This window comes from Ursus americanus, chromosome 2, assembly GCF_024610735.1.
Source record: "Ursus americanus isolate L20-20 chromosome 2, mUrsAme1.1.p, whole genome shotgun sequence".
NCBI lineage: Eukaryota > Metazoa > Chordata > Mammalia > Carnivora > Ursidae > Ursus > Ursus americanus.
Genome location: NC_142128.1, coordinates 31,626,825 through 31,638,508, shown reverse-complemented (window position 1 = coordinate 31,638,508; position 11,684 = coordinate 31,626,825). Strand labels below are relative to the sequence as shown.

Here is an 11,684-nt window from a genome sequence, read left to right as displayed (position 1 = left end):
CTTGCCATAACCTACCCTTTTCCATTTATGCCCGTGCGGTGGGTACACAGCTGGCCTCTCCCTGTTGCTCTAACGCCTGCTCATTCTTTGATCGAGTGGCCAGATGTTCACCGAGGTCCTCCTATGTACCAGGCACCCTGCTGAGTGCTGGGGATAGAGCAATCCAGATCAGGGGGCCCCTTGGACCTCTTCACAGAGCATGAGATGCAAATAAGCCTCAGAGAGGTCGAGAGACAGGCCTGGGGTCGTCCAGTGAGCGAGGGAGTGAGAGAGCTGGGAATGAAATCTGGGTCTTTAGGGCTGAAGAGTGGGAGCCGTTTTTCCTCCCGAATCATCCCTCAGATGGACATCTCAGCCAGGGATCTGCAGGCTCTCCGGATCTTCATCCACCGCCCCCAGGACCGCCGGGTCCCCTGAGTGACCACGAGGGCCCATGGGAATGGCAGGCCCCCAGGCAGTCGGGCAGGCGGTCCCACCACAGGCGAGGCTGTGTCCCACTATTTCTCAGCCCCCCCGCCCCGCCGATATCCCACCCAAATGACTCTCTCTCCCCCCGGAAGGAGAGGCAGGTTGCTTTCAGAATCTACGCGGCTTGTCGGTGGCTACATTTAGCATCTGTTTCTGTTTCCTGAATTTGGGTTTCCAGCAGACTTGCCCCCAAACTATTGCCTCCCCACACGAAACCAAACAAGTGAAAGATTGAATGTGTGGTTTAATGTTTTTCCTCTTGTCCTCGGGTGACTGAGTACGAGAGGGGGTTGTGTGCCTGTGAGCACCTGCTGGCGTGTTTCAGTGTGGGAGGGGAGGTGTGTGAGAGCCCGCCTGTGTGTAGAGGGGCGTGTGTGTGTGTGTGTGTGTGTGTGTACATGTGTGTGTTTAGGAGTCCACATGTAAACCCAGCTCTCTGTGTCTGAGTGGGCTTGAATGGTGATTCCTTTGTCTCGGTGACTGGTGGTTATCTGTGTGTGTTTGTGTACCTTTTTCCTGAGTGTTGGTGTCAGGGAGCTGTGAGGTTAAGGATGGGTCCCTGTGACCCAGCCTGTCTGCTTCCCAGCTGACTTCCTTTATTAGAGAGATCCTGTCTCCACAGTAGAAGACCTCCTGCCTTCAGTGATCATATTATCGAAGGACACTGTCCAGGGAATAGGGAGGTCCTTTGATGAGTAGGGCTCGAAGTCCCTGACCTTCTCTTCTGACCCTTTGTCTCCACCTGCTCCCTCAAAATGTGCTCCCCAGAAGGACTTCCCAGACGCTTTTGCCCTGAGGTGTCAGTGACTATCATGGCATAATCTGGCCTTACTATTTACTTATTATTTTTTATAAGTAGGCTCCACGCTGGGCATGGAGCCTGCAGGAGGCTTGAACTCACGACCCTGAGATCGAGCTGAAATTAGGAGTCGGGGGCTTAACCAACTGAGCCACTCAGGTGCCCCTTCGGCCTTACATTTTTACTAGGAAACCGGGTGGTTTTGGGCAAAGCATGAATGTCTGACCTCAGACCTGCCCTCTAGCTGACCTTACCAAACTAGTCCACCTCTGAGTCTCAGCTTCTTCGTCTATAAAGTGGGAGCAGTGATGCCTCCTGCCTTAGGTGTGTGGATTCAGTGGAAACATTTATGTCAAAGCATCTGGCGCCTCGTAGGTGCCCAGAATGTGGTAATTTCCTCAGCCTGCTTGGGCCCTTCCCAACATCCTCTCATGGGTGCATGACGCCCACCCGGAGCGTTTCCCTGCCGCGAGGGGAGGAGAGGGACCCAGGAGGCGTGGACCGTGTACCAGGCCCTGTGCTGGATGCTCACGTGTGCATATCATCTCAGGGAATCCCCCTCCAGCGACACCTTGGGAGATGAGAGAGGCGCACAGAGAGGGAAAATGCCTCGTTAAGGTCGCACAGCAGAGCCCTTGTAGGAGACCCTGCACTTCCTGCTATCACGTGGGGCACATGCATCGGAGCTCAGATCCGACTCCCTATGACTGACGACCGCCAGGATATTAGTTTCAGGTCGATACATAGGTGATGAGAGGACCCCCTTCCCCTGAGGCTCCTTGTCTAGTCCCTTTCCCTCCACTGCAGACACCCCCACCCTTTCCACACCCGCCCACCTCCCTGTGCTCCATGCCACATGAGCCACGGAAGGGAGCACCAAGCATCATGTGCCCGGGGCGGTGCTGGGTTACCCCGTTAGGCAGGAGCGGGGTCTCGGGGGAGTTGAATTCCCCTCGCTGGGAACTTGGGTCCGACCCCAAGAGGCTTCGGGGCTGGAAGGTGATTTACACGGGGCCTTAGCCATTCCCGCCCTCCGGTACTTGACGCCATACAGATCGTACAGTGCCTACTGCGTGTAGAGTGCCCGGCCCTCACGCCCCCTCACACCTGCCACCTCTTTGAGCCCTCCCCGCCGTCCAGCAAGAGCACCCATTTTACAGATGAGAAGACTGAAGTGTTCCCTTGATATCAGTGCTCCAGTCCGGGCCACCGTGCCCTCTCTGCTGGCCCCACCCTGCCAACGGCTCTTCGTCGTGTCCAGTCTCCACACAGCAGCTAGCACCATCTTTAAAAGTACACAGAACCCTGTCACTTGCCCCATTGTCAGACCCTCCTGTGACTTAATCGCACCAAATATAATGGCCAAGTTCCCTGTGCAAATCCCTGCCTGGCCCGGCCCCCGCCTGGCACTCCCCCACCTCCTGTCCCACCACCTGCATATCCTGTGCGGGGAACGCCTGAAGCTCTTCCCCCCCTCGGCGCCTTTGCACATGCTCTTGCTTTGGCCCAGAATGCTCTAACCAGGTGCACAGTTGCTCTGCACTATGGCCTTTCTCCCTTGATACAGCTGTTGAGTAGCAGATCTTGGGTTTCCGTGTCTGTGTGTCCTTCTCTGGACCGGGCCTTGTGTGCCCTCAGCGTTCCCAGCGCCTGGCACAGTGCCAGATCGTACTTGGTCCCTCAGTGAAAGTGTGTTGGAACAAGGGAGGTTCAGAGAGGTGGATCAGCAGCCTCATGTCACTGCAGGGAAACAGGAGCCAGGATTCAAACTCAGGGCGGTCTGGACTTCACAGTGCACATTCCCACCTGTCTATTGCCTGTGGGTCCCATGAACAGGGTGGGGGCCTGTGGGCATCCCGTGTGTGTGTGTGTGTGTGTGTGTGTGTGTGTGTGCGCGCGCGCCCACTCGTGTGTGCCAGGGTGGGAGTGTAGAGGGCAAAGGAAGGCTCTGCCCCAGCGAGGGCTGCCCATCTGCTTCGAAGGCTCCTTGGGAGTCTCCAGCCCGCCTTCGTTTCTGCTCCTGGGCTGGCATTGGCTCTGGACACTCTGACAAGGTCCCGTCACGAGCCACACCCCTGCTCCTTATACAGCCTCTTCCCTGCTTCCAGCTTCCATGCCAGGCCCCCAAACACTACCAGGCCCCCAGACACGTGAGCCCTTTAGTGAAATCAAAATGCCCACGCAAGGTATAGTCATCCAGTGTACAAGCTTTAATCAATGTTGCATAGAAATCACTGTAGTAACATGTTCCTGCAAAAAGGTGGACTTCCTTCTCGTATTCCGCGCGAGATGGCGTTTATTTGGGTGAAACCAACACAGGAACAAGCCGTGGGGTGCCGTCTCAGTTGTATTTCCGCCCTGAGGGATGGGAATGGGAAAGGGTCCTTTAATAGTGGCATGCCTCATGCACATACTTCCTTGGGTTTTGGACTGCTCATTTGTAACTAAATATGGGGCATGTGGTTAGAGCTTAGACTGTCAAGATCAAAAGGATCCTCTGTGAATCCATCCATTTGTCCCACTTATCACCCGTCCATCCATGAGTTCACGCAGTCCATCCATTTATCCAACAGGACTTCATTATTAAACTCTATCCGGGCTGCCCATTCAGTCTGTCCACACATCTAGGCTTCCATTGGTGCAGTCACCCACCCAGTTAACCATCCGGTCAGCTCATCTCCCCGTCGATCCATCCACTATTCTGATCATCCACCCGCCTAGCCAGTCATTGTTTAACCAACTCAGCCATCCTCCCATCAACACTCCTACCTTCCTCTGTCCAACTATGTCCAGCCAATTCAGCTTCTTACCATGTCCAACCAATCTGACCACAACCATTGGTTCAGCCGACTAGTTTGTTACCCCATGAGAGCATCAATCCGATTTACCCTACCGTGCAACATCCAGTTCGCTTTCCAGTCATTCCACTAATACGTTTCATCCCTCCCTCCCTCAAGCAAACTCCTAATCCTTCTGTCACCCATCCCTCTGCCAATCAACCTTAAATGACTTGCCCATCTAGCTTCTCATCCCCCCATCCGTGCTTCCATCTAGCTAATCTGCCATCTGTCCATCCTCCCAGTTTATTTCAAGAACTAGTCCATCAGTGCATCACCCGTACAACTGCCAAGAGTTTCTCCTCCCTCGTCGCCTTTGCTGTGCTCCTCTGTGCTCACACGGCCTTCGCCTCGCTACCCCTACAGTCCGGCTGGGCTGTTCCCCATTGCTTGGGGGGCAGCCCTGTGGCCCTTCCCTGCCTGCTTGAAAGATACCTGAGCTCCGCCTCTTTGTTTTATACACCTGCTGGCTCCTCTTGGCCACCTTCCTCTTGTTCACCTTTCCTTCCAAATTCTTTCTGTTCTTGGGGTAGCTGCAGGAATGGGTGGTGGGCCGCGGGGGACAGTGGTGGGAGTGCATGGTATGCTTTCGGTGCCTCGGTGGCGGGCTGGGGTGCGGACTCTGGCTCTGGTGGCCAGTCGGGCTCTGGCTGGAGCTTCGGCTCCGGCTGCAACTCTGGCTCCGGGCGCAGCTCTGGCTGCAAGTTTGGCAGTGGGAGCTGCAGGTGCACGGGCTGCAGGTGTGGCTCTGCGGCCGAGAGTTGCTATGGGGCTGGGTGTGGGTGTTGGGAAGGCTCTGTGTCTTGGTGTCCATGGGAGGCCACGCTTGGAGGGGCAGAGGCCGCCTCCTCCTCCTCTTCCAGCACACCCAGCTTGACAGAGGTCCCACGGCCCCTGGTTATATAGTTGGGGCCGATTGTGATGGCACAGGCCACAGGGGTGTGACAGACGTGGTCAGGCCGGGACAAAGCCCCTGACCCTTACCCTCACCCCAGGGTGGGGCTGCTTGCAGGGGCGCTCTGGGAAAGTCCCATCTGCTGGTTAAAAGTGAGGACCTTGGGTCAGATGCAGCTGGGCCCACGTCCCAGATCTGCTGCTTCCTTGCCTCTGGTCGCTCACCTGGGCATTTACCTCTCCACGTCCTGGTTCCCCTGTCTTTGTAGAACGGGGATAATAGGAACGCCTGCCTCCTGGGACGTTGGATGATTTAAATGAGAGAAGCCACATCCAGTGGTTGGGTCAGGGCCAGCCCCCAGAAAGAGCTCAGTACCCTTTGTCTAAGCATCCCCAGTGCGTCTCCTCATTCCCCCCACACGGTGTGGAAGCTAGGAGTACCTCTCTGACCCCAGTGCAGCAGGCTGGCCGGGTGGCGGGCTGATCAGGTGCATGGCTAGTGCACAGCCAGGCAGGCGGGCGGGCCTTGAGTGGCTTGGATGAGTCACCAGCAGACTGATGGGTGGTCCTGGGTTCGGCCTGGTGAACTCGCCTCCCCAGCAAGATTTAAAGCTAGGGGATTTAGAGCTGGGTTCAAACCCCAGTTTGCACTGATGTCCAATCTTAGGTAGAGTCTTTTGGTTTTCAAGGCTCGGTTTCCTTATCCAACAAAGGGATGGCTTTCCTTCCTTCGTGGTTTTCTTCTGAGCCTCAGGTGCCCCAGGACACCCCTGCGAACCTGCCTTTCTCCTGATTCCCACCTGCCCACCCTGCTCCCCTCCTTGCTGGTGGAGCCCTGCCATACGGTTGGAATCACCCCGGCCCCGCTCAGACCTCCCAGCTCCTGGAGCAGAAAGCCCACACCTGTGTTTGCACATGGCCCTGTCGGAGCTGTCCGGTGCTCCGTCCACAGCCGCCCACCTCTCCCCACTCCTCCGCTGAAGCCCTTGCAAGGGCTTAGCTCTTGGCCACTCAGCCTGTACCTCCCACTCCTCCCCTGCCATGGAACTCCCTCTCCCCTCCCCCCAGCCAGCCTCTACTTCTCTCTATTGCTCATGCACAACCTTGCCTCTCGTTGGGGCTTTGCTATGATCTGCTTTTGTTGTAGGTCAGTAATAAGCACTTCCCATCAGTCATGGTGAGCGCTGCTCTCGTTGACTGAGCACTTCCTGTGTGGCTGGCCTCTGGGCCCCACCCTGTCTAGGCAGCTCTGCCCTCAACCTCCCAGTGGCCCTGTGTGGTGGGCTGAGTGGTGGCCCCCCAAAGATACATCCATGTCCTAAGCCCTGGACACACTGAGCATATTTGGAAAAAGGATCTTTGCAGATGTAAGTAAGGATCTTGAGAGCATCCTGGGTTATCCAGGTGGGACCCAAATCCAGTGACAAGTGTCCTTACGAGGGACAAGACACGGGAGGAAAGACCACATGGGGGAGAGGCAAAGATTAGAGTGACGTGGCCATAAGCCAAGGAAGGCCCGGGGCCACTGTCAGCTGGACAAGGCGGGAAGGATGCTCCCCTAGGGCCTCCAGAGGGAGTGGAGCCCTGCTGATGACTTGAGTTCACATTTCTGGCCTCCAGGCTGTGACAGAATACATTTCCGTTTAAGCTACCAAAATTGTAACCATTTGTTCTAGCGGCCCTAAGAGATGAGTGCCCCGGGAAGTAGGTGGGCTTGTTAGATTTTACAAAGGGGAGACAGGCTCAGAGAGGGTGAGTGACCAGCCCAGAATCCCACAACTAATGGCAGAGCCAGGAATCAAATCCAGGTCTGGCCCCTTCTAGTCCCACCTTTCGGTCACAAAGGGACCCATGGGGATTACGGAAGGCGCGGGTGGCTCTGTTCTGAGGGCTCGGCCTTGTGTGGGCTCAGTGGGGCTGGTTGGGGGCTTGGTGCTGGGCCACTCTGTGAAGACCCTTTCTGGGTCTCTGGACCATCTCCTCCACCCTCCCCATTCTCCCTCCCCCATCCTCCCACCTTCTCCCCCCCCAAACCCCTACCCTCCTGCCACCCCTCTACGGCTGACTCCCCGCAACCCCACCCTCGAGTGCATTGTGGGACAGAGACTGTGTTTATTAATCTCAGGGCCCATCGTGCTTGGCTTACAGCAGGGGCTCGACAGATGTTGGCAAATGACTGGGCAGGTGGACAGAAGGACCAAACCGGCCCAGCAAGCCACAGCAGGGCCCCTTCCTTTAGACAACACCTGCCCTAGGCCTGCTGCAGGCCTCAGTGGTGGCCTCCCCCTCGAGTAACTCAGGGCCCCCCTCTTACCCTCATGTATAGCTCCCAAAGAAACTGAGGCTCCCCTGGAAATACTGCCCCCCACCCCCCTCCCCAGCAGCCCTGATCAGGATCCTTCTTGGGCCCAGATGGCTGGTGCTTGGGGCACCAAAAGAAGGGGTGGAGAACACATTTGTCCTTCCTTTTGGGAAGAGGAGGGTCAAGGGAGCCAGGGCAGGATAGCCACAGATGCATTCCGATGCTTCTCAAAGGCCAGAGTAAGCCGACGCAGGGCCCGATTCTGTGTTTGGACCTGGCAGTGTCTCTGGGTTCCTGCTGTCCGTTGCTGTGATGAGGGCAGTGGCAGCTGGACCCCTTGATAAAGGCAGAAGTGAGCCTCTGGCTTGGGGGGGGGGGGGCGGCACAGGTGGTCACCTTGAGTGTGAGGATAATAGCAGAGGACTCAAGACCCCTCCCTATGCTCTGACCCCAAACCAGAGTGGCAGGTGCAGCCACCGTGAGCCCCAGCAGCACTTCCTGTGTGCCAGGCCTCATCCCACCCACCCTTGTGGTTACTTCTCCCAAACGACTAACCTGCGGGGTAGCAGTCAATCTCACCCTTTGACAGGGAGGGGCAGGCTGAGGCTCAGAGACAGACAGTGACATGCTCAAGGTCACACAGCTAGCAGAAAGAAATCCGAGTCCGGTCTGCTGAGCTCCTGCTCACTGGCCCACTGGGTGCTTCCTGCTGGCATCTGCCCAGACTCAGGACTCTTCCCCCTTCCCCTGCCGCCCACAGAGAGAACTGGCTGACTCCCAGCTGGGCTACCACATTTCCCAGCCCCCCGAAGCAGGGGCGGGCAGCAAGAAGTCATGGGAGGTGGGCCTCATGAGAACTTCTGGCTGGACCTCAGGATCAGGGTCATGGACTCCTGCCCTTCAGCCTCCCTGAACACACACACGAACTCGTGACACCACAGGACAGCAGAAGTCCTTGGAGACTTTTTATTGACTCTTTTCTGAAAGTTCTTCTCGCTGGAACACTGGCAGGCCCCTCTTCCTGGGCCACCGTCACGGGTCAGGAGTGTGTCTGCTTGGGCTCCGGGCTCTGCTGGGCCACGGGATTTTCTTCAGCGCCCTCCTCCTCTTGCCCCTCGGACTCCATCAACAGCAGCTTGCCCTGCACCGGGAGCTCCTCTTCTTCTTCCTCTTCCTCTTCCTCTTCCTCCTCCTCCTCCTCTCCCTCCTCCTCTTCCTCACCCTCGGACGACAAGGAGAAGTTATCCTGACTCACGCAGGCCACAAGCTTCTTCATGGAGGATTCGTGGCCCCGGCTGTGGCCTGTGCCGAGCTTGGCACAACGGGAACCCATTGTCTGCTCTGGCTGCCTCTCCAGACTGGGCAGGAAGGCCACTGGGGGTGGGGAGGGCGTGGAGGGGCTGTGAGGACAGCAGGCAGGGCGCCGACATCACAAAGGGGCCCTGGAGCCCACCCCCACCCCCACCCTTGGATACCCGAGTTCTGGGCCAACACCTGACTCAAACCCCAGGCACCAGCAACCTCCCTGTGCTCCCACCACCTGCAGGCCAGGACAGAGAATTCCAGGCCGACCGCCTTGCCTTGCCATGTTACCTCCTCCGCCAGGCCTCATTTGTGCTGGCAAAAGGCCCCCTTTTAGCTGGGATGACAGTTGGGGATAGAATTTCCAGAAGCAGGAGAGCACACAGACTCCTCCCCACATTCCAGAAATACCCAGCCCGAAAGAGCTGTTGACAGTATGTGAAGAAGGGTCAGAATAGTGGCTACTTTGGGGGAGTTGGCATGAGGGAGGGGAGGGGCTGGAAATGTCTGGTTTCCTGCCCCTGGGCTGGGGCCCGGGAGGGGGCCGGTGGGGGAGGTGCCCTACGTGTAAGCGATGTTCCTAGAAAACTGAAGAAAACCGTACTAATTCGTTCCTGTTTGGGGATCACAGGTCTCTTTACACACACCCGTGCCACACAATTTCAGCATTGGAGGGTGGAGTCCTTTCTGAGCACTTAGGATGGAAAATGGATTCCTGCGAATTTCCTGCCCCGAATCCTCGGTGGCTGTGGTCAGCTCAATACGGACCCTCCGGGGCTCTTGCACAGGTGGGGAGACTAGCCTGGCTAGTCCCGTATAAGAGAGGTGTGTCTCTAAGAGAGGCAGAGGTAGCGCTCACAGAAGCAGAGATTAGAACACTGAGGAAACTAGGAGGAGCTTCACTCCAGAGGCAGGAACAAATTCTGTCCTGGAGCCTCCGGAGGGAGCATAAGCGTGTGGTAATGCAGGGCCTCAGATGGTGCACAAGGCCTCACTCAGTCCATCAAGGGGCTTTGGTTCCCTCCATGCTGGCCTTGTTCTTGCTGGAGCATGCCAGACCTGCTGTCCTTCTCAGTACAAGTCCCACTTTCCCCCGCTCCCCGGCACCCTCGAATATTCATTAAGCAGGAAACTCTGGCTCTCCTGGCTCTCGGTGATGGAGGACACCCACAGTGTCACAGGGTGACCTGCCAGCGTGGGATGGGATTTAGTCGTTTATACGTTTACTCTCGTATCTGTGCCATTTGCGTAAAGGAATCCCTGACAGCCAAGTTTAGCCAAGTTTATTATCTCAAGCTTTATTTGGCAGATGACTTTTGCTCATGTTAGTCAAGATGTTGTGGGCTCCTTGCAAACTCGGGGGTCGGGCATCCAATGCCGGGGGATGGCTGTGGCCTCGTGAGGTGGTTCCGTGGCAGGTGACTTTTCCTTAATTTCCATCCCAGAAAGGTTTAGTGCCGTCTTCTGTATCTCCTCCTCCTGACCCTTCTGGAGCCTTTTGGGGAAGAGAGTTCGGGTTACAGGGCCATGGGGCTGGGGCTTGGTGGGGGGGGGGGAGGGGGGTCCCGGGGTCAAGGTGCACCCAGGCGGGGGGAACTGGCCAGACCTCTGTGGTGCCTCCGGTGTCTACAGGTGCGTCTCCGGCGCCGCCTCTGGCAGGAGCGCCGTCGCCGCCTGTGGACCCTGTACCGCCGTCTGCGGGAGCAGTGCCTGTGCCGGTAGTGATAGCGGTCCCTGTGGGTCCTTCCTTCCACTGGGACGTCCTCCTGGTTAACCGTCTGCTCCTGCTCCTGCTCCTGGCCCTCTTGCTGCTGCCCCTGCCCCTGCTGCCCCTGCCCCTGCGGTGGACACTCGCTGGGACTCCTCGCGCGGCAGCGGACCATCGTGCTGGTGGGGCAGGTGGCTTCGGCTGAGGCTGCAGCTGGCCGTGGGGGTGGGGGAGGAGGGCTGAGGCCTGCCCACCTGCTCTTGCTGTTAATGTTGGTCTGGTCTGCTGGCAGCTCTTTGGGGACTTGTATATAAAGGGGCCCCCCACTATGACTCGGGGGCCCCACCCCACCATTGTCCCCACCCTGGCCTGGCCAGCAGGGTCTGGAAGGGCAGGCCACTCCTTGCCTTGCCTAGAAAATGTGTCGCCACAAGGACATTGCCAACTTTTTCTTGTCCAAATCATTCCTGATGCGTTCTCCCCACCTTGGGGCTGTGCTGTGATCTGTCTGCAGGTCCCTGTAGGCCGGGCATTGGTTCATCGACTTCCCATACATCCACTCCTTTTGCAACAACTCTTTTCCAGAAAACAGGCATACAGGGGTAGCGTGACTTGCTCAAGGTCACTCTGTACATAAGGGGCAAGGCTAGGCGTCATTCTGTGCCCAGGGGATGCTCCCCTCCAAATGTGCCATCTACCCGTTGCCTGGGCCTCACTGTCCTTTGATGACCCCATGAAAATCTGAAGTCAAAATTGGAGCAAACGAATGAGGAGGTGTCTCCCGCTTGGCTGCTACCTCATGTGCAGTGGGTGGGTCCAGTGTGGTCACATGGGGGCCATGAGCCCGAGAATACAGGCGGCCTCAAGGATCTGGGAAAGACAAGGAAACCAATTATACTCCCTCAGAGCCTCCAGAAACACAGCCCTGCCCACACCTTGATTTTAAATCATTTCGGAATCCTGACCTGCAAAACTAAGAATAAATTCGTGTTTTAAGCAATGAAGTTTGTGGTAATTTGTTAATTCCACCGCCAGCACGATGGTCCTCTGCCGCGCGAGGAGTCCCAGCGAGTGTCCGCCGCAGGGGCAGGGGCAACAGGGGCAGGGGCAGCAGCAAGAGGGCCAGGAGCAGGAGCAGACGGTTAACCAGGAGGACGTCCCGGTGGAAGGAAGGACCCACAGGGACCGCTATCACTATCGACACAGGCACTGCTCCCGCAGTTGTTGGTGCCATCCCCAACATCCCCTTGGGGATGGCACCCGCTAAGAGGAAGGCCCAGGGATCACCCCCAGACGCTGCAGATTCAGAAGCCCCATGGCTAGAGCTTAATCTGCGTGAGCAAGTCTGCCCCGGTACAGGGGGTGGGGGAGTGG

The 11,684-nt window shown here is 57.3% G+C and overlaps 3 protein-coding genes across 3 annotated transcripts; all 3 read right to left on the bottom strand.

Moving 5' to 3' along the window:
* Positions 1 to 3,608: 3,608 nt before the first annotated feature.
* On the bottom strand, positions 3,609 to 4,918 carry TNP2 (transition protein 2). Its single transcript, XM_045783972.1, has 2 exons — positions 4,540 to 4,918; positions 3,609 to 3,625 (listed from the first exon to the last, which is right to left on the bottom strand). The coding sequence occupies exons 1-2, from the start codon at positions 4,916 to 4,918 to the stop codon at positions 3,609 to 3,611; spliced, it is 396 nt and encodes a 131-aa protein (XP_045639928.1).
* Positions 4,919 to 8,259: 3,341 nt separating this feature from the next.
* On the bottom strand, positions 8,260 to 8,683 carry PRM3 (protamine 3). The gene has a single exon (XM_045784806.2). The coding sequence runs from the start codon at positions 8,631 to 8,633 to the stop codon at positions 8,340 to 8,342; it is 294 nt and encodes a 97-aa protein (XP_045640762.2). The 5' UTR covers positions 8,634 to 8,683; the 3' UTR covers positions 8,260 to 8,339.
* Positions 8,684 to 10,053: 1,370 nt separating this feature from the next.
* Positions 10,054 to 10,485, bottom strand: PRM2 (protamine 2). The gene is made up of 2 exons (XM_045784460.1): positions 10,209 to 10,485; positions 10,054 to 10,097 (listed from the first exon to the last, which is right to left on the bottom strand). Exons 1-2 carry the CDS (start codon positions 10,483 to 10,485, stop codon positions 10,054 to 10,056), a joined length of 321 nt encoding a protein of 106 aa, XP_045640416.1.
* Between the last annotated feature and the right edge of the window lie 1,199 nt (positions 10,486 to 11,684).

Coding starts and splice junctions, on each gene's coding strand:
- TNP2 (XM_045783972.1), bottom strand. CDS start 4,918: ATGGACACCAAGACACAGAGCCTTCCCAACACCCACACCCAGCCCCAT.
- PRM3 (XM_045784806.2), bottom strand. CDS start 8,633: ATGGGTTCCCGTTGTGCCAAGCTCGGCACAGGCCACAGCCGGGGCCAC.
- PRM2 (XM_045784460.1), bottom strand. CDS start 10,485: ATGGTCCGCTGCCGCGCGAGGAGTCCCAGCGAGTGTCCACCGCAGGGG. Junction 10,098..10,208: donor ACACCGGAGGCACCACAGAG/GTCTGGCCAGTT, acceptor CTTCCCCAAAAG/GCTCCAGAAGGGTCAGGAGG.